This window comes from Triturus cristatus, chromosome 7 (assembly GCF_964204655.1).
Source record: "Triturus cristatus chromosome 7, aTriCri1.1, whole genome shotgun sequence".
Lineage (NCBI taxonomy): Eukaryota > Metazoa > Chordata > Amphibia > Caudata > Salamandridae > Triturus > Triturus cristatus.
In genome coordinates, this window is record NC_140590.1 from 340,055,014 (window position 1) to 340,076,899 (window position 21,886).

The window sequence follows — 21,886 nt, forward strand, 5'->3', positions numbered from 1 at the left end:
AGGACTCACGGCTCCTTTTGTCTCTCGTTTATCCCTATGAGCCTCCGTGGTCGACCCGAAGAATCAGAAGAAGAGATAGACGACGGGGAAGTTAAAGAGACCACCGTACCTATTCCTAGCGAACGTTCAATAGGAGATCCTGAGGAAATATTTGCAGCATATTGTCCTATTTCTGACTTTCATAATAAAAACCAACAACTGGCCCACTATATACAGCCTCCTCGTCTGTTTATCCGGCCCGCCCTCCCACACCCACCTTTGTCATAGGTGGAGTCCTTCATTTCAAGCCTATCATTCTGGCAACAAACTACATTTTCAACAAATGTTTCAACATTCCTAGACGCGAGGCCACCAATACTGCTCATACAATCTCTTCTTGTGGCAGTCATACCCAAATATCCCCCATGAGTGACCTTTAATAACCTGTTCCTGACACTGTAAGGTGGAATGAACATCTCTACACTGAAAAAGATCACCATCCATGGATGTGTCTGATTGAACCCTTTTGAATGGTTGTAACTCCAGTGATAAATTCTTCTCTATGGGTCAACCTTTCTTCACATAATCAATAAGCCTTTACCAAACAACATCTTCAGCAACAACCTACCTCCACTCATTCTCATCAACACACTTATCAGATGGCTAGTGAACACTTGCCACCAAACACTCCACATCCTCCTGGCCTCAGATGAGTGTTCCAACAAAGCTGAACTCACTCAGATTAATGAATCTGTTGCTTTTGGTCAGTGCGTATGAGAAACTTTGTCTCCTACACATATAGTTTGAATTGCTCCACAGCTCAGGTACATGCCAACATTTCTTTTTCTAGAACTGAAGACTGGCGCCCATGAGGACTCATAGTGCAAGAAGCCCAAAGTTTTAATAATATTAACTAATTTTGTACTTGTGGTTTGGGTCTGTAGTATAGTTTGCATTATTTTGTCTCACATGATCTTGGCTCAGTGATACGCGGAGAACTTTTTCGTTTGATTTCACTTAAACAATGATAATTAGAAGGGACGCTGTAAGTTTTATTTATGTTGACGGCTTAAAAAATTGCTTGAACTACACATTTGTTTCCCTGTAAAATGTACTTAATTGTGTCATGTTGGAAATGTACCTTACAGGTTACAAAAACTTATTGTAATGCAACTTTAATTTTTTTTAAAGTAAAAAGATTCAAGGAGAGGAAAGGAGCCGGCAGTGGGGGAGGACACATAGCAGCCATGTAATTCGTAGGTGTGTCAAAAGAGAGTGATTGAGAGACATTGTAGGAGTAACTTCTTATCTAACTGCGAGGCGGCGGCAGAGTACACAGGGCAGAGCAACCGCTAAGAAAGCTGGAGCTGACAATGCAAGATGGAGCAGGCAGATACCAATTAATGGTGTGAAATGTTTAATTTGTCAGCTAAGTTTTGAAATGTTTACAAAGATTTCCATCTTCACTATGTGAATGTGGGCAAAAAAAATGTTGAAGAGTTTTGCCTCCAAAACCCTTTGGTAGCATTTATGGGTATTGTTCCCATCAAATGAGCCTTTAGATTATCGCTTTCACTGAAGTTGTTTTTAAACCTTCATTAACTCCCTAAAACTTGTAAAAGTTTGAAAGAAACTTTCCAAAGGTTGAGGAGATCAGCCCTGTGCTCCTTTGCACACCTCTAATGTGAAGGGGGGTGCTAGTAGTTTGGCAATGGAAAGTGTGGGGAAAGGATACATTCCCAGCGAATTCAGCAAAGTGGGACCTAGTGTTTTGATGAGTTTACTGCTCATCATAATGCAACCCAAGCTGTCCTGGTTGACTATAAGGCTGTTTCTGCCACAGAAAAAAAGTTGATTTTGGAAGTACAGAGGTTAGAGTGAGTTTGACAATACCATGGACCCCCCAAGTCGGGGAACCATAAACTGTGCAGAGTGTGATATGGTAGCATACAGGTAGTACCAGGTTCTGTGACAACTGTGGCCAGTGGTAAAGAAGATAATGAAGGAGAAAGCAAAGAGGAAGAAGGGGAGGGCAAAAGAGACACCTGTAAGAACTTTACAATCAACTATGAGCAATTAACAACATTCTGTTCCCAATAGCCTGGGATGGTCAAATGGTCAAGTTGGCACCAGCAGATTGTTTCGATTCCATGGAACATAGCAGAAATACATTCTGGTTGATGACCATTGCTGCTGATACCAGCATGTATCTGACAGCATGATAGGGGATATTTTTGAGTGGCAGCTTCTCTCATAGGACTAGCTTACATCCAATAATTAAGATTTTGAGCTTAACATTCAGGCATCTTCTATTTCTATTTTCCCATTTAATACATGTATAGAGCAATTGGACATAAGCACCTAAATGCTTAAGACTAGGCCATTACAATAGAAGGTGTTTAACTTTTCGAAGTGGCATCAATTGATCATTGACCCAGGAGCTTGTTCCATATAGAGATGTGATGCAGGAGCTTACAGAATTGTTGGGGAATGTATTACGGATATTGAGTGTAGGATATCTGAAATCGAACAATGGGAAACTTAAAATAGTAATGTGAGACAGTGTGGTATCAGATTATAATTGTCGGGATATTGATTTACATACATATTGTTGGCTAGGGCGATCGACCGGGTTCGAGTCTCAGCAATGACGCTAAACATCCTGTGATTCTGGGCAAATCACTAAATCCCCCCGTGCCTAATAAAAATGAATGTGTCCTCGTGTAAGCAACTGGTGCTGTGTAAAGCGCTGTGATACCCAATACTTTCGGGTCAAGTTCACGCTATATGAAACTCAGTAAAAAAAATAAAAAATTGTTCTCTAAATATTATCTACAATAATATTGCATAGCTGGAATTAATATTAGAGAACATTCCCCCAATGGTATGATATTTTTATAGGCAATATGAGAATAATATTATATTTGCCAGTCTCTGTTTCTCTATACACATTTCTAATACAAAAGATAACATTACTGTGGAAGGAAATAAATATTCACCCAAGTTGATTTATGAAATTAAGTTAAGTTTAATAATGAACATACCTAGGCCACGCAATTTCAACTTATTGTGCAAAGTTGGCAGCATCTCTTTATTAACTTCTATATGAGTTGAAGTGGACTGGCGGAGCGGAGCACACTCAGGCATTCCTCCTTTGTTGATAAGTCCAGGCCCCAAATGATAGATCTCCTTTTGGACACTGTTGGAATGACAATTCAATGGCAGTGATCCTGTCCCACCCACATGGGAATCAATGATTCATTTTTGTGTATACTTGAGTGGGTGTCAACTGTTCTCCGTACTAGAGTGGAAACCAACCTCTGTGAATTGCCAGTCATGGCTGTGCTTTTGGCTGTATCAGACTAGCCCTAGGGTCACAATAAAGTCACACCACACGATAGTGCACGCCTCATTCAGTGGGACATTGAACCGAGAGAATAAGTATAGTACAAGGGTAGCTAAGAACACAATTCTACAGCTGAGTTCATCGCAAGAGGTTCACCTTGGGATCACATATGAGAACAGAGTCCATGATGCAGATATTGTGATGGCCTAGGTTCCATTCAATTTTTAAATTATCTCCCTAAAAAAAGCTGCCGAAGTGTAGCGTGCTCGCTAACAGGCAACAAACTACAACAAAAAGTATGTTTACTGTTATGGCTTTCTGTACACTGTACTAAAGGCATCGTTCACCAACTGACATCTCCCCCATAGTTCACTGTGTTAAATGGCATATGGTCCAGGGATCCGAAGGTACTGTTGAAGACCCATAGCCAGCACCAGATGCGCCGGCATGCCAAAACAGGAAAAATACTTTCCAATGGTAAACCATAACTACAGACAGTCAACATCTTTCAGGCAGCTAATATTATAGGGCTGTGTGACAGCATAACCTCTTTGGGCTCTACGGTTGCTGCCTTTAGCCACAGAGAAACGGAAGTTATGATAAATCAGAAGTATTGATAATTTCAAGAGACCTTCCTCAACTTTGCCTATATATACACGTGGAAAACCTCAATCAACAGCGTGTTCTCCATGAGAAATTTGCTCATCGTCCAGGATGCATGGGCTGAGTTACAGAAGGGTCAGGCTTGCAGAGACATGCCCTTTGTTACACTGAATTCCTGCAGTAAGCTCAGTGGAGTGAAACAAGCCATTCACTATCATGAAATGTCCAATGTGGATGGGTAGTCAGTCTTCCCCAGTCTTGGTCATGAGTCTCATTACGTTAGATCATAGAAGTCATCTTCGCGGAGGGCTGATGCCAGAGATGCATTCCTCCTATGACCCTTGCTGAACATATACCTGAACAATGTTAGCAGTGCGCTGCTATAATGTAGAAGACATTTTGGATGAATGTCTTTTTGATCTCTGAGGAACAAATCTCCACATTGACACTCGTATACCCCACCATTCTACCCTCCATTGAGCATCTCAATAAGATCTTATAAATTGTTGAGATGCAGCACCAACAGAAACTGCTGTGCTAAGACTTTAATACATTTTGAGGTGTTGATGGTCAGCTCTCAGGTTATAGCAGCTAATGTGGACACTGGAGGGACTTATGAAGATGGTGATGGGGTCTATACCTACTAGAGGGCATCCAGAATGTCACCAATACCCTTGCATGCTTGGGAGATCAAGGAGCAAAATATTTGAGGTATGGTGTTAGGCCTAATCATCAGCTCAAGTGGCTTTATGGTCATGGATCTTGAGTACAGTGGCTAGTGGGGACTCTTGAAGGGGCCACCCTCTGATTGTTGTGACCAGTGAGTGTGTGACTATTCAACTATATCCTGGGAGAACAAGGCAATACGATTTTGAAGAAGAAACAGTCCAAAATGCTGAAATGCTAGGCTGTCTGATGAAGAAAAAGTGAGACTATTTAGGTCCGACGTGGTATCTTGAGGAAAGAAGCATGACAAGGGACATAACACTGACAGGTTCACAGAGGACAGCTCTGCAGAATTGCCAAGAAGTAGATTATCATTATGAGACATTTATGCTGATGATGGATGTTTCTCCTTAATTCATCGGCCCAGGGTAGAACCTTGAGCTGTATCCTCTACCCTAACGTGCTTTTCTGAGTGCCACCGAACAATGCTGTAGGTCCGACTAAGGAGTGGGTCCTACATGCTGTAGACTCCACGTAAACTGGGGGAAAGGTCAACTTTGAAGAGGAACCAACAACCATAGTCGTAGAAGAAAATCAGATTTGGAATGAGAGTCTGCAGGTGTGAGCACAGTTTGGTATAAAAGGGGTAGCCGGTGGGGTCAGGTTCTTCTGGATGGTGACTTGTGAGAGGAAAGGCTATAAGATCCCAGGTGATGAGGGATGATCTCTCTCCATCTCTCTCTTTCCCTGCTTATCTATCAGTGCTACAGCGAGCAATGAGTGCAAGGTAACTGTAGGCAAGCCCTGAAGGAAGGCCTCATGAGTGGAAAGTGTTTGTCCCACCAGGCCCTAACACATCATACAAACTTGGTAACCCCTACAGTACACCATAACACCACCAACACTAGGAACATGTATGCCACATCACCATGTACATCACACAACCAACACATCTCAACACATTTTCTTCTGACAATCTTTACAGTAAAATCCCTCCCATAGCAGCAAATAACCTTATGATAACCTCACAAGGTACAATCTAAATACCACTTCACCATCTCCACATGCTCGAGTGATGGTAAGAGCATCATCTGTGAGCGCAACCTGTACACCACAACATTATCACCACGAGACAATCTGAGCACCACAACACTTTGTTCACTAGAAACATGAAATGTCATCATAAATATTGTAACAGTATATGCTCTGCCAACCCACATTTAACTATATATTATCCACTGCCACAACACAACTCATCTGCCCACCATCACATCCTAAAATAATATTGATCTACCAACCACTGTACTGCTTTACAGACACCATTGAAAACCCATCACAATATGAACCTACAACCTGCAACTAGCAATTCAGCTTACAAATATAGGTCATGCCAACGATCAAGCTCTGGAAGCTTTTACTACAGGCATTTCTCTTTAGTGTAGGCTACAATTTTCAGATGCAATGCCATCTGGCATTTGATTGGGCTACAGCACTAACTGCATTGTTGCAGCTAATTATTTTACTTATTTATCTGCAGTTTTAAATAGCACAAACCAGACCCATCACGGCAGAAAAGTGCTTTACATAGAAATTGATTCATCTCACGGGAAAAAAAGGAACCCATCTCACGGGAAAAAAATCAGGGTCGATTCAACTCGATTGGATTCACCTGACGGCCTCGCTAACAGCTAACAGCACCGGATGCAGACGCTGGCAAGGATCGGACTGAGTTGTGTGCCTCGCATGCCTCGATTGCTGCTACTTACGAGGCACCGCGAGTTGCGGCTCAGTGCGTGTAAGGGCTGCCAGAAGTTCTGCAGGAGCGTCAGGAACCTGATGAGAATACCTCAGCCTTCCCCAGCGGTCTTCCGACTCTATCAGACTCTAGAGATTCGGAAGACTCGCCAGGGGAAAACAGGGAAACAAAACAAGGGAAGGCGGGTTCGCACTTCAATGGCGTAACTGGCGTCTGGTTCTGAAGAAAGGGGACTCACACCTCGCACACACCCTGTAAAATAAAGACTGTGTAAATACTATTACATAAGAACAACCCTCTTGTAGAACTCGACACTTGACCTCACCTACCCCTGTGTGGTGACTTCTAATCTTGTAGAGTGAAGGCATCAAGGAGTCTACTGTAATGTCCTACGTAAAGGAGAGCACAACGTTAGAAAGGAGTAAGAACCAACACTGGAGCCTACTCTATTCCTTCATGCAGCTTACCCCCAGAAGTTCTGTTGAAGGACTATCGACTCCCCGGATTCTACTTTGCCTTGTGACCACTGTGGAGGGTAGTTGTTCTACTGAGACATATATCACAACCTGTCAAAACAATCAAGATTCCCCCTGAGTTCCCCTTCTCATATATAGTATACATTTATTGAAGAATAAAGCAGCGCATTGCGCTGTTACCGTGATTCTGTCGGAAGGAGAGTCAGCACAGTGATCCACGCAAATATCCCAAGGGAGCGACTGGATACTTTTGTAATAGGAAATGGAATGGAAACACCCACACTAGTGTGTGCCACCCAAAAGAACACTACCAGGCTATACGTATTTTGAACAACGCCTGGCCAGTAGAAAGAGCAGAGTTCGCCACTGGTTTGAGTGCCACAAGCAGGGAATAACGGGGGAATATAAGGAGGGGAAGAACTGATACAGTAGGTGCCGGAAAATGCAGAGCAAGACCCTCCCTAGAAACCGTGGAGTGCACTGGAAACCGCCCGGCTTGAAAGGACAGCAAGTGCTTGGGATTTGGCACAGCTATGGCGCTACGAATTCCGAAAAAGACAACAAATTCTAAGCGCTACAGAAAGCCAGGAACACTGGAGTAACCTCTCTCTCTCTGCATGAAGGGGAGAGAGGCAATGTCTGACCTGCTAGCGGTGGTGTGGCTGAGGGCAGGACGAAACGCCGCGTATGTAGGAGAAAGCGGCAACGATACAGCAAGCCGCCTTCGTTCACTAGAACGAAGACGGAAACAGGAAATGCTCTACCGGAAGTCAGGCAGCTAAGCGTTGGGACGGAAATGAATCTCGAAGCAAGAACGCTAAGCGAGTTTACTTGCCTCGGGGTTCCTTAAATACTGCAGCGTCGAGGAGCTGGGACCGCGGGGCATGACAGTGCGTTACGAATTACACCAATTCAAGGACAGTTTCGCGGGTACAGGCTCCCCCTTTGTTGCCTGATCCTTCTATCTTGCTGGGGGCTGAACCACTGTCTGGGCTCTGCTCCGCCGCTCTGCTTGGCCGGGTTTGACTCCGCCGAGTCTCCACCTGTGATCCCTGGCTTCCCTGCAGCTGCTTCCTGCTTGGGGCTGAATTCCGGGCCGGGCTTTGCTCCGCCGCTTTCCTTGGCCGGGCTTGCCTCCGCCACACTGGGACTACATCTCCCATCAACCCTGACTGCGGCGAGGACGCCGCAAACGCCATCCGTAAGCGCCAGGAGGCGCATAAAGGACTGTTTGGGGCCGACTTCCTTGTGATCCTTTTATCTTGCTAGGGGCTGAACCACTGGCCGGGCTCTGCTCCGCCGCTCTGCTTGGCCGGGTTTGATTCTGCCGAGTCTCCACCTGTGATCCCTGGCTTACCTGCAGCTGCTTCCTGCTTGGGGCTGAATTCCGGGCTGGGCTTTGCTCCGCCGCTTTCCTTGGCCAGGCTTGGCTCCGCCACACTAGGACTACATCTCCCATCAACTCTGACTGCGGCGAGGACGCCGCAAACGCCATCCGTTAGCGCCAGGAGGCGCATAAAGGACTGTTTGGATCCTCGTCCCGCGAGACGCGCCGGGAGAAGCCCGGGACAAGGGCGAGTCCGTCTGTGGCCGTCAGGGGCTGCAGGAGGCTGGGCTGGGGCACCCCTCTTGGACTTGATGGTAGAGACTAAACGAGCTATGGACCCCCGACATTTGTGGTAATTTCCATAATACATTGTAACCAGTGAATTCTTGCCCTGATACTTGTTTATCATTATGAGAAGTGCCCCTGTGGGGCCATATTTTGTTATTATTGTTTATTCTGCTTATCTCATTCGATCAGTTCAATCTGTGTATGAGATTTTATCATCATTCGTAGATAGTTTTGTTTAACCCTTTACAATGAGCAGCAAGGGCAAAAATAGTAAGCCCTCTGCTGCCCGCCCAATGACTAGACAATTAGCAGCAACGACCCAACCGCTCCCGACCCTTACAGCCATTGACAAAATGCTACAAAAAACAATAGGGGTAGTGGCAACAGCCATAGAAAATACTGAAAGGCGTCTTTCAATTACCCCCGCTATGCCCCTTTTTACATCTGTGGCCGATAGCTCTGTAGCCACAGCTAACCCCGCTGAATTTATGTCTTTTCACATGCCCTCTTTTTCTGATCTTCCTTGTGCTCAGACTGAGCCTGATGAAAATCTTTTAATAGAGGTTGCTCCATCTTCTTCTCCGTCGGCATGTACAAAGCCCTTTAAACCCCATGCTAGAACTAAAAATGTAAAACGGGTTAAAAAATCGGCTAAGAGAACAGCATCAACACATGTTTATGTGCATTCCGACCCGGTCTCTCCATCTTCTATTATAGGTCCTCCTGTTTGGGCTACCCATATGATAATTGATCTCCAGTCACATTTAGAACACCTTATTACCACCCATTTTAAATCTTTGACTTCCAGGATTGATAGATTAGCCTCGTTGATAAACAATAAAGGCCCAGGGAGATCTCAGTCTAGCCCTCCGACGGGGAATCCTGTTATTGTAGGGGCTGAAGGAGTAACCAAGTCTGCCATCAAAGGTCCAACTCAAGGCGCAAGTATTTGCCCTGACATCTGTACGCATGTCTCGGCTTCTCAAAATATGCCGAACCCCTTGGTAGTTCCGACTGGTTTTGGTCAATCTACTGGCTCCAAACTGTCTTCAGCCGTATCGGGGGAGAATCAGTCTGGTCCATCTATTATTTCAAAAATTCCCGGTACTCAGATCCTAGAATCGGGTAGGCCTCTACACAAACTTCCCCAGAAATCTGATGCAAACGGTACATCCAAATCTCCTCCCCGCCCCCAGTTACCCCCAGAAGCGTCACCGTATGTGGTGGTGCTTACGGGAGTACCTCCACTGGATAGTGACCGAGGGGAAACCTTCCAGGAGTTAAAGAATAAAACCACCTTTTGGTTAAGTAGACATAAACCTTTAAGGGGTGCTGGCCTGGGGGAGATCCTATTTGTGCGAAGAGTCAGTTGGTTGGGGACTAGACCCAAAGATATTTGTGGCGACTGTGTAATTGTCAACTTTAGGGATCCTAGAGTAGCTGGACACATACTAGCAAATGGAGGGCCTTCGAAGAGGGGCACTATCAACACCTGTCACCTGGGGTATTTTTATTCTCGATTTCTTATACTGGGAATGTTACAATAATTTCTCCCCCATTATGGTGCAATTGAACCTGACTATGACATCTCAGTGAGCAATAGATACAGTGCACTGAGCAATATAGATTGACCACTATCACCATCGCGTCCAGCCGGAACGGTTCCGCAGCGGTCTCGGAGTCACGCTGTGGAGGGTTTGAGTATAGAGGAGGGGTCCCTTGAGCAGGTCATCGGTACCAAGGTGGGTAGGGGAACTATACCCCCATCTTCCCAAAACTTTGGCCTTACAGGTGGTAAACAGGAGCTGGGTACCCGCATACATACAGCTTCTCCACCTCTTAGTGCGTCCCAACCCCTTGAGGGTTCCCCTGCCCACGTGGTGTCACATAGACCACTAATCGGGTCTTGGAACATAGCAGGGCTAGGGCCTAAGCTGCATAATCCAGAATGGGGCTATGACTTATGTCTGTTCCAAGAGACTTGGTTATTATCTGCCCCAGTGAGGGTAGGATATGCGTCTTTCTATTCTCCAGCAGTGCAGGGACCCAGGGGTAGACCCTCGGGGGGGCTATGCATATGGGTGGCTTCCCACTTAGGTTGCTCAGTTAAGAAAATAGACTCTCATTGCCCGGACATCCTATGTATTATACTCAACTTCCAGGATGGCTTATCATTGGCAGTGATTAACGTTTATTTACGTCCCCAACCGCTTCAGTTGGGTCTATCAATCTTGGACGCCTTAGAGGTTCTCCTCCATTCCTTTCCCTCGTCATATCATAAAATCATTGGTGCCGATCTCAATTGCCACTTTGAACCGCTTATGGGGATCCCTTCGGTAACCTCGGACGAGGATGAAAATTGGCTGATCCCGGACTACACTATGTATCCTGAATAGCGCTTACTGCCTTTGGCCCTTGCAATCAATAAGTTGGTAGTTTCACATTCTTTAAGGGCTTGTAATGGCAGACTCCCCCCAGACGTTCCGGGTTTATGCACCTTTAACAGACCAGGGAAAACTACGACCATAGATTACATCCTGGTAAATGTAGAATTCTGGGCCAGATTGAGAACCTTTCATGTCTTCCAAAGGGATGACAGTGACCATAACATATTGTCACTAGAATTATCTAATACTCTGGGCCATCGTAAAGAAACTGGGGGTGCTGAGATTAGCAGTAATTCGAACTTGTTTAGAGCGGCAGGGGGTATACGAATCAGGTGGGCGAAGATCGCATTAGCACCCAACAAGTTAGCGGAGTTATATTCTTATGTCATACAGTCCCTAACAGAGGTTCTTCACCTCTTGAGTTCTAATGGTGATCCCTCCCATCTCTATCTACAGGGATTGCAGTGCATTCACAAGAAGCTTTTTGGCTCCCTGATCGGCTATTTTTATACTACTAATATTAAAAGGCAAAGGGTGAATAAGCGTGATCACTGGTTTAATAAAAACTGTAGGCTGGCTAAAAATATCTTGCTCAAGGATGTAAAATCGGGGTCCCAGTCAAGTATTAGAAATGCCAGGGAAACCTACAAAACCTTGATAAAGGAGGCTAGGCTAGAGTGGGAGGTCTCAAGGCGGGAAAGTATCAAAGCAGCTCTGGAAGCTCGTGACTTTAGGTCCTTTTGGAACCTTGTCCAAGTGGGGTCGGCTGAAGGGATGTCGGTCATTACACCTAAGCTTAGTGAAGAGGTCTGGCTGGACCACTTCAAACCTCTTTATTCTCTTAGTGACCCTGCATCCCGAGTAGTTCCAGTGATTCCAACAAGCACATGTGTATCAGCACACCTGGAGGCCCCGTGCCTTGCCTGCCCACCCTGCTCTCTCCTTGAAGTCCAGGCGGCCCTTAAAAGTTTGTCTTTAGGGAAAGCACCAGGCGTCAATATGATCCCGGGCGACCTATATCTTAGTGAACAAAAAGTCTGGGCTCCCTACAATTGGGTTTATTTTAACGCCATTCTTCAGGGCTTGGAGATCCCTACTACTTGGCTGGGAGCTGAAATTATCCCAATCCACAAAAAAGCTTCCCCTCTCGACCCGGCCAACTACCGCCCCATTAGTTTGATTGACGTCATCCAGAAATTATTTGCCCGCTTTCTTTTGTCTAGGTTGCAGACCTGGATGGACGAACATCACATCCTAACCCCCCTTCAAGCGGGCTTCCGTGCAAAAGTATCCACCATAGACCAACTATTCAGATTACAGTTGGTCTGCTGGAAGACAGTCACTATTGGGGCAGGTAGTTTGTATTTGATTTTTGTGGACCTTCGGTCCGCATTTGACCTGGTCGAAAGGGACAAACTCTGGGCAATCCTGTTGGAGATGGGTGTTCCGGCCTACCTGTGCCATCTATTTAAACGTATGCACCAAGGTACATACGCAAGGGTGAGATTCGGGAGGTGTGGGGAACTGTCAGCTCCGTTCCCGGTGGAAAAGGGAGTAAGGCAGGGGTGCGTTCTGGCCCCCACGCTCTTCTCGCTCTTCCTAAACGAGTTGATAGACCATCTATATGGAGCAAGAGATCTGGATTCTCCAATTTTAGCGGGGCGGAAGATACCCACCTAATGTTCGCTGATGATACCCTTCTATTGTCAAAATCATCCACAGGTATTCAGCGCACAATAGAGGCTTTTCGCTCCTTTTGTAGGCTGAGGAACTTGGAGATTAATCTCTCTAAAACTAAGTTCATGGCCTATAACACCAACTTAACCAATTGTCCCCTCCCTCACCTGGATGGAACTGCTCTGGACCGAGTAACCACCTTCGATTACCTGGGAATTACATTAAATGATCAAATGGATTGGGGATCCCATATGGTTAAGGCTAACTTGAAGTTGGCACAATCAACTGGTGGTATCCTAAAGGTATTTAATGATACCTCTTCTAAGCTGTTGAGTCCGCCCATGGAAATCTATAAAACCCAGGAGAGAGGGGGAGCACTCTACCGTGCAGAGTTATGGGGTCACGTCAGTGTTGCCCCTTTATCTCGCACTGAGAATAGTTTTATCAGGCGTCTACTGAGACTCCCTATGAGTATGCCCCTGATACCCCTTCGGTTGGATTTGGGCTTAGCTCCTATTCAGGAGTTGGTTGCAAATCGCCCCCTCCTGTATTGGAGACGCTTATGGTCGACCCCTGAGCTCTCCAGCTACAGGAAGGATTTAGGGGATCTTATGTCCGGGGGGAGCAAGGGGAAAATTCAATGGCTAAATCACATTAAGCAACTTTGTCATGTTTTAGGTAGGGGGGATATGTGGTCGTCCCCTGAGGAGACCTGTGCCCTGTACTCCAAAAAATCTCTGAGCACGGCCCTTAAGCGCTACCGCATGGTATATATAATAACAAATTCTTCCACGGGTAGACTGACTGATACCTTTTTGAATATCAAAGCCCATCCTTTTTAGGAGAAATTCTTGGATGATATCCAGCCTCCCTTGGCCAAGAAATTATATATACAGTTTAGATATGGTTCATTGCCTCTTAGGGACGTAACATATAAGAGGTCAAATGCATTACATTCCACGAGCTCCTGCCCAGGTTGTGCGTGTAGTAGAGAGACAGATTTGCATGTCCTGCTCTTTTGCCCCTTCTATGGTAAGGCAAGAGCCAAATGGATCATTCGACTTTGCAAGTCCAGGGGGCTTTAAGGACTATAGGGAAGCATTTAGATTTCTCAAATATGATACCACCCCCTAATAGTGTTTGCGACTGCTAGATTTCTTTTGTCTATGTGGTACTCGAGGTGCAAAAAATTAAAATCTGAAAGTCCTCAAACTACTGTTTCTGCAGTAGCTCAAACACTGTAACTCATGTTGTCTATATATTTCATAGTTTGGGATTGCCCTTTAGGAGCGCTGTGCATATTTAATGTATCTAATGAAATCCTATGATCCTCCTCCATCTTCGATATGAATCTCTCATGTGTTAGGACTACAAAGTATGATTCTTTTTTTAATATATATGTTTTTAGCTCTAATTGTGCTCTTTTTTTATTGCAAATTTGTATTTATGTCTTTTTATGGTTTTTTACCGATATTAAAAGCTTTTTGACTGACTGACTGACAAAATTGATTGTGAAACAAAGGTTTAAGGTGAGGATAAAATGTTAGACACAGGGTAATTAAGAATAATGAAGAGGTGGGGGAGAAGATTCCTCTGTCAGGTATCATAGAGGCAAGAACAAATGCGACTCTCATGTATGTGATGATTAAAAGGGTCTAAGACCTGTCCCATGCAATATGGCAACTGCAGTCGCGAAAGCATGAGACCTGGAGGGGCAACACCAATGTAAATATACCCACAAAATTGGATATCTTATTGCGGTTTATTAGCATTCAATCATATCTGCAAATGTTGTTGAAAAAGTAGGATTTCAAGCTTTTTCTTAAAAAGGATGTATGAAAGATTGGTTCTTAAAGATGGTGGGATGAAGTTTCAGATTTGTGGAATCCATGAGAAAAACGAATTCAATTTTTTAATTTTTTTTTAAGGAGTAGAGTTTCTGAATGGTGAGTTTCAGCCTATAGTATCTACATGCGATAACAATTTTGCTCGCAAGCCAGCTTTCTGCTGTTCCGTGTAGGGATTTATAGACAATACAAGTCAATTTGAATAGACTTCTGGCCTCTATGGGTATTAGAATGAGTGATTAGAGTGGCTGTGATGTGATCAGATCTTTTAGAGTCAGATACCTGCCGGGTATGCCAGACAGAAGGGCATTTCCATACTAGAGTCTTGAGAGAACCAGGGATCGCACTGTGATTTTAAATTCTTCATTTGGGATTAGGGACTTAATTCTTTGGAGAAGTTTAATTTGGTGTTGAGCACCTCTTGCTAAAATGTTTATGTGCTTATGAAGGATCAGGTTCTTATCAAGAGTAAAACCCAAATATTTAGCAGTTTCATCAATACAGTCTAAAGTGTTAATTGCATCCAGCCCATTATGTACAGGGGTACTGCAGTGCACTGGGGATATCAGTAGATGTCAGTTTTCTGGGAGTTCTTTAGAAGACATTCAGGCACATGCATAAAAAAAAAAAACGTCGCAAACGGGCATATTCTCAGAATCTGCCCCTTTGCGACCGGTATTTTGCATTTGGGATGCATTATCCCAAATGCAAAAATCGCAATTTAAGTAATCTCTAAATTGCGATTACTTAAATTGCGATTGCATTTAAGGAATCACAAATTGAGATTCCTTAAATGCAATGCATTAAAGTAATAAAATTAGCGATTTTGCTAATAGGGGGCGCAAAATACCATGAAGTTGAACTTCATTGTAATTTTCAAAACCTTTGAAAAATGCACTTTTGTGCATTTTTTAAAGTTTCATGTTCCGCACACACATGCCCTTATGGCATGTGTGTGCGCAACATACGTGCCCAGGTCAATTTCAGGGGTGCAACAGGGTGTCCTTTTGACACCCTTGCACCCTGAAATTGCATGCGCAATTTGAGAGTACCTATTGGTACTCACAAATTGCGCTTGCAATTTCCCATTCATTCCTATGGGCCTGCAGGCCTCTAGGCCCATAGGAATGAATGGGAAGCTATTCCTTATTTGCGAGTCGCAATTTGCGAGTCGCAAATAAGGAATGTGTAGGAATCGCTATTATTATAGCGATTCCTACATGCATAGGATTTTGCGAGTCCTTAATTGTGAATCCTTAATATTCGCAATTAAGGACTCGCAAAATCCTAGCTTGATGCATGTGCCAGATAGAGTCATCCAGGACTGGAGCTCTCTTAGGGGATTTGCTGAATGGTTAGGTCTGCTGGGGAGGATCCTTTTCATGCAAGTGAAGAGAGATGTTTGTGTTATTAAGAGATGGGTAGTGGCTTCCATGCATAGGATGCATAGGTTGAAGAGCGTCAGAGAGAGGAAGGAGCCTGTGGGAATCCTTGCTGTTGACGTGCGTGGCTCATGAGGACGTTTGCTAGTTTTATTTGAGCCGAGTTGACAAGATAATATTATTTAAACCATTTTAAAAGTAAGACACCTATCCCCATCTGTTCTAACTGGAATTTCAGCAAGGATGCCAGGTTTACTATGTCAAACAGTGCTGCCAGGTCAAGACTATAAGAAGTCAAGATCTGCCATTTCTTACAATGCGCCATACATCATCGAGTATTTATAGAGCCGGGTTTCAGTGATGCCACAGTAGTAAATCTTAATTAGTGGTCATCTAGACTGTTGTTCTCCTCTATGGAGTCTTTCAGTCGTTTTGTGACATACATTTCGAGTAGGTTAGCCATGAAGGGTAGGCTTCAGATAGGGTGGAAATGGTTTACGTCTTTAAGATTTTTGAGTCAACATCTTTGAAAAGAGGAGTCACGTTTTAAGACACTCGATGGCAACCACTTGAATCAGGGAGAAGTTATTCATATTTGTCACGCAGGGAGTCATGGAAAGGCTTATGAAATGTTTTAATAGTTATAACGCAGCCACTGTGTTTATTTAGTTATTTTATTTATTTATTTGAAAAGTTTTATGTAGCGCTGGCTAGAACCGGAGGTATCAGAGCGCTTTACATGAGAAAGGACATTGAATAACTGTATATATAACATTGTATAACACCAGAATAACTGATTAAGCCCCAGGTACATTATACATTGCTCCTACATAAACAGATTTTCGTTTTTAAAGTGCTTCAACATACTCTTGAATCACAATGCGATATTTTACTGCAGTGCAGGGATTAATCAGACCCACCAGGATATTGCAGCAAAGATTTTTAAATTTTGCGACACAAAAGTGGAAATTTTGCGGCATTATTGCAGCACTTTGTTGTACTTGTAATCATTCCTTTTCAGCCTAAAATCAATGGAAAGTGTTTTAGTATATTTGATGTTTTATAATATTTGAACGCCTACTTCCTGATGAAAGCAAAGGAAGAAGCCATCTTTTCTTTCGATGACCGTGAACGAATCGTATCTTTGGCAGGCTCTTCCTTGCATATAAATATGACTGGTCGATGCTGTAGCTAGGATTCCATGTACAGCCTGAGAGCAAAACTCCCCCCACCCAATTCTTTTTTTTCTTTTTTTTAAAGATTGCAGGCACAACTTTTTGGGACAAGTTATTTTATTCGTATTGTGCTTTCGACCCTGAGACCGCTGGGTTCCTCTCGCTCTCTCTTTCTCTGTCCATCAAATTGGTTTATAGTATCCTCTTGAAAGGGGTTCATTCTGTGGCGGGTTTGTAGTCTGTTTCCATGAACTAATCTGAGTTTATTGTATTGAACAAAGACCTGACATTTTGTTGTCCACTAATTGGAAGAATTACTCACTTGTCTCTATGGTGTTAGGGATGTCAGGAGCAGCTGGTGGTTTTGTAAATTATTTGATGCTGTCAGAGAGTTTTCTATGATGCATTTTAGAGTTGATTTGACCTCTGGGATGCCTTTTTGATATTTTTTGAGTTTATTGCATAAAGTCTCAAGCTTCTACTTGGAGATGATATTGCACCATAGGCGTACCATTAATCTTAGAACTTTACGCTCTTCAAATAGCTCTTCAGAAACCGACTATATGGACGTAAAGGAATTGTGCAGGTTTCATTTGCCTTAAGGTAGATGCTGGCTGCTGCGCACTGTGTGCTGGACATCTTTACAGTGATTGCACCATCAACCATGCTATTTCACAGGGGTACTGTTTAGGCCCACTCTTATTACATAGTTACCTATAAAATAATTGGTGGAAGGTTCTAGCTATCGCCTATCTGTTACACCAAGCCATTCTAACCACCTCTGACTTTCGCCTTCAAGTGCAGAGCATGGTAGTTTCACGTCTAGGAATTCCTTACTTCGGGGTGGCCAACGAGGCCTAGGAAGGTTGGATCCATGCCAGACTTTCAGCACATCCTCACAAGATAAATGTCATGGAGTGACTCTAACTGAAATGTATTTGTTACCCATCATTGCTTATATTGAAAATAGTATATGGATCCAGCCCTTCTGGCCTTGTGTTAGTCACCTCGACCTTACTCGCTGGTCTGCCTCCTACACCTGTGGCTCTTCTGAAAGCTGTCCTCATGCAACTTCCAGTTTTATTATGGGTTTCAAGAATTTATTTCTGCATTAGCTCACTTTGGTAGCTCATCTTCAAAGTTGACTGCTTGGCCTATAACGTCGTTGGTCACCACTTGCCGGTACACCTGCCCCCCCAAATGTAAGATCTTGAATGGCTCCATGGGTTTAAAGTTTAAAGATACATTTTGACTCGAAGGTAAGAGGCTTCTGAAAAGTGTAAACATTCCTCCTCCATGAGTGCAGCTGTACCTTAAACATGTTCATTATCACATTAAGAAAGCACCAATTTCCTTCTTTCTTGGAAATCTGACACCTCTTGTAAACAAGTATATTTTATATTATCTTTGTTTTTTAGGTTCTTTTGCAATATTCTTCTTCCTTGTGCAAGATTTGGAATAGTCTTGATCATGTATAATTATTGAGTTTTGGACCCCCCCTTGCACATTGCATGCCTTCTGTGCAGTAAACGAAAATCATATACATAAATATAAGAAAGGGTAGCCCATTCCAACCTACCCAAGAAAGCAGAGGGTGAAACAGTCCCATTGCTTCTGGACACCATCACACTGATACCCGTCTCAACGAATGGCACAGAGAAGTCAATGATTTCCGAGCGTTCCTCGTTGATTGTCAAGGAGCCAATGGCCATGTCGGCACGCTGGTAGAAAACCTGGAGTTTGGGAAAAAGGGTTGGAAAGGGAATGGGATCCAGGAGGGTCAAATCCAGGAGTAGAAAATGGAGGCAAAAGCGTGGAACAATGAACCAGGAGTCAGAAATGGAAAACAAGGTCAAAGATTGAGAAATGTACCCAAGAGAGGGGATGTGGAGTGATAACAGGGGGCGGGAGCCGGGAACAGAAACATGAAGCAGTAGTCAGGAACAAGAATCAAATGAGTGGACCAGGTACAGGGTATTGGAAGTAGTAAAAAAACAAAAGGAAACCGAGAGAGAAAATAAAGTATAGAAAGAGAAAGTGGGAAAACACAAGAACCAAAGAAAATAAGGAACCATGAGTGAGTGGAAATACAAGGTAGAACCAAGAATAGGAAGCAGAAAATGTAAGAGGAATGGCACAGGGCAACCAGTATCAGGAAAGGAAATCAGACAAGAGGAGAGACAGGGGAGCAGGAAACAGGGAAAGAGAAGGAGGGGCGGGGAGGAGAAGAGAAAAGAAACTATTAGCATCAGCAAGACAACTTTCACCACACGCAAGGCCTATGCAAATGAGAAACCACATCAGGGGACGGTTGTTACGGCAACTGAAATACTTGCGGACTAAATTTATGGATCCTGAACTCGCAAGGTTATCCTGGGCAAGTAAAATAAACATTACATTTGCAAGCTAATTAAATAATGTCAGGCGAATACTAATTGCCCGAGGACTCCCATCCCTCACAAGTGCCGCGGGGGTTATCGCGCCACTTTGGTGGCTAATGAGAGCTGCGTTTGTTCCCGCAGTTCTTCTTGTGAGGCTCCGACTGTCGTTTCACAAAAACTAAAAAAAAATTGGGTGGGGAGAATACAGTTGGTCCTGACAGAGGCGCCAAGCAAAGAACCCGAGAGCATCTGTGATATAGTGGACAGGTCAGTGTCGCGGAAAGAGTGGGGCGGGGTCAGTCACGTGCCAGGAGCTGCGGCGCTTGGCACGTGACTTATTCCCTAGCCCTTCTTACCATTCAGACACATTGCTCTCTCTGGACTCTGACGTAGAAAATAAACCTTTCCTGTGATCACTCATGCGCCACCCAGCTTCCTGCCTCTCTTTATTGAGGGATTGCATATAAACCCAAAACACACACGCAGAGATTGCAGCACGCGAAAGTTTCAATGAAGCTCTAACAATAGCAAACAAAAGCTCGCAAAAATGCCATGATATAATGATAAATGCTCACTGAGGGCAACCCAGTGAGTGTCCCCTGGAGAAAAGGGCGTGAGCAATAGACCACAAAATGATAGCCATGTGCAGTCTTTGCAACTCTCGTGAAACGAAACACAAAGTGGAAATCTCTTAGCACATTAGTTTAAAGGGAAATTGGTAGACCTTTACAATAGTGCCAATTTGACTGTGTAAAGCAATAATTTCAAAGTAAGCTCCAACAATTTAAAAGGTTATAGCTGTTAGTAACTGTGAGAAGTTGGCCTGGCATATGCTGTCCACTAGTTATAGGGGACACCTTGCACCAGTCCAATTCGACTCTTAAGGTGATAGGTTAAAAGACAACCTTTAAAGAAAGCTATCCTAGTGGTAGCTGTGGAGAGCAGCCTTCAGGCTAAGTCTTGAAGGAGTGTTAAGCTTATTGTTTTACCATGCATAACCTCTGGAATGACCAAATGAAAGAGTAGTCCACACAGGTATATATTCAAAGTATATGTATTTATTCTAAGAACAAATCCCACTAGTCTCTTGTGAGGCTGGAGGTAAAGATACAATTCAATAAAGCATTTAAACAACAATAAATAGCACTGGAATGGGGACCAAACCATATATTAAAAAAGTGGTATAAGAACCACGACAGTTCTGCAGACAGTGCCTAGGACACTTAGGGTCGCTGGCCCCTTACAAAACCACCCAAGGTAGTGAGGAAGGGGACCCAAGGGAGACGGGTGCAGTGTTTAAACTACAGTCAGGATCTATTAAACCCTATGGGAAATGTCGCGGTTGGAAATTACAAGAATCTGGACACTTCTAGCAGGAGTTCAAGTTCAGGAGCTTAGAGTTAAGCTTTTGGAAGGTCGTTTTCGATGTCGGGTCGCGATCTCGTTTTCAATGGAAAAAGGTGAAGAAATGCTCCTGGCGTGAAGCGTCGTCGATGTCGTGCAGATTGAAGATGTAGATCTTGAAGGTAAGGACCTGAAAGCAGAGGGGACAGAGTCTGGGTCACTAGCCAGTGACCAGGGAGCTCAGGAGAAAGATCCCTTCAATGTTGGGTGTTTTCAGGTGGAAGACGTGTAGCTTGGATCAGCAGCCACAGGGTCCAGGAGGCTTCAGAGAAGGCCAGCTTCTGGAGGACAACTGTCCCACAAAGGATGAAGACCACTGCGGTGTTAGTGTCCGGATTAGATCCACTAAGCCTTGGCAACTGCAACCCACGCAAGGATCACAAAACAGCTACGGTGCAGACCCACGAGTACTGAGCAAGGTCTCCAGTGAGGAGACTGTAGAGCAGGCCTGGAGCAGCCAGGGGAGCCCTTTCAAGTAAAGATTGACCTCCGCTAGGGCCCACGAGTCAAGAGACAATGGACCGCGGGAGGCGGCAATTTGGAGTGTGTAAAGATGAGTCCACGGATTGATGGAGCAGGCTGGAGCGTCGTCCTTTGGCACAAGTAATGCTGAGAGGTTGGCTCAATGATGGGCCAAAGCACAACTTCTCCACTGGTCGGGGTCGTGTGCTGTGCAAGAGGGGGCTGGTGTCCTGGGGTATTGGGGATCTCGGCACCCACGGGGTCCACGGTGCTGAGCTTTGCTGTGCACACTCACTGGCCTCTGGGATGCTTGGAAATCCACCTCAGGGTAGGTAGAAGTCTTCGATGTCCGTAGGAGCAGCAGAGTTCCAACTGGGTCACTTGCAGTGTTTCATGTGCCTGCCAAGCAGGGGGGTAACTCCTTTACCCCAAGGGAGATTTCTTCATTCAGCTGTGCGGCAGCTCGTCGAAGGTTCAAGTCTTTGAAGTCCAAGATTAATCTGAGGCTCTGGGGACCCTGCACCCACCTTTATCCAGAGATTAGGGGAATGTCTGAATCAGAGCCCGCCAATGAGAGTTCAGGCGGGAAAGGGTGGCTACACCCTCTCCCCTTTGTGTGTTTTCCTGCCTGGGCAGGGGAGAGGATGCCCCTGAACCGGTTCAAGGCGGTGTATGCAGAAGTAGGCACTGGAGAAGCCTACGTGCAAGTTTGAAAGACATCCTATGGTGC

At 44.5% G+C, this 21,886-nt stretch overlaps 1 protein-coding gene across 1 annotated transcript in view; it reads right to left on the reverse strand.

Moving 5' to 3' along the window:
- The window catches only part of GRIN2D (glutamate ionotropic receptor NMDA type subunit 2D), a 1,598,839-nt gene that overhangs the window by 448,790 nt on the left and 1,128,163 nt on the right, over nucleotides 1–21,886 (reverse strand). Inside the window, exon 7 of the mRNA XM_085616462.1 lies at nucleotides 18,489–18,642. Coding sequence (XP_085472588.1) covers nucleotides 18,489–18,642 — 154 coding nt within the window. The remainder of the gene's footprint in view (nucleotides 1–18,488; nucleotides 18,643–21,886) is intronic.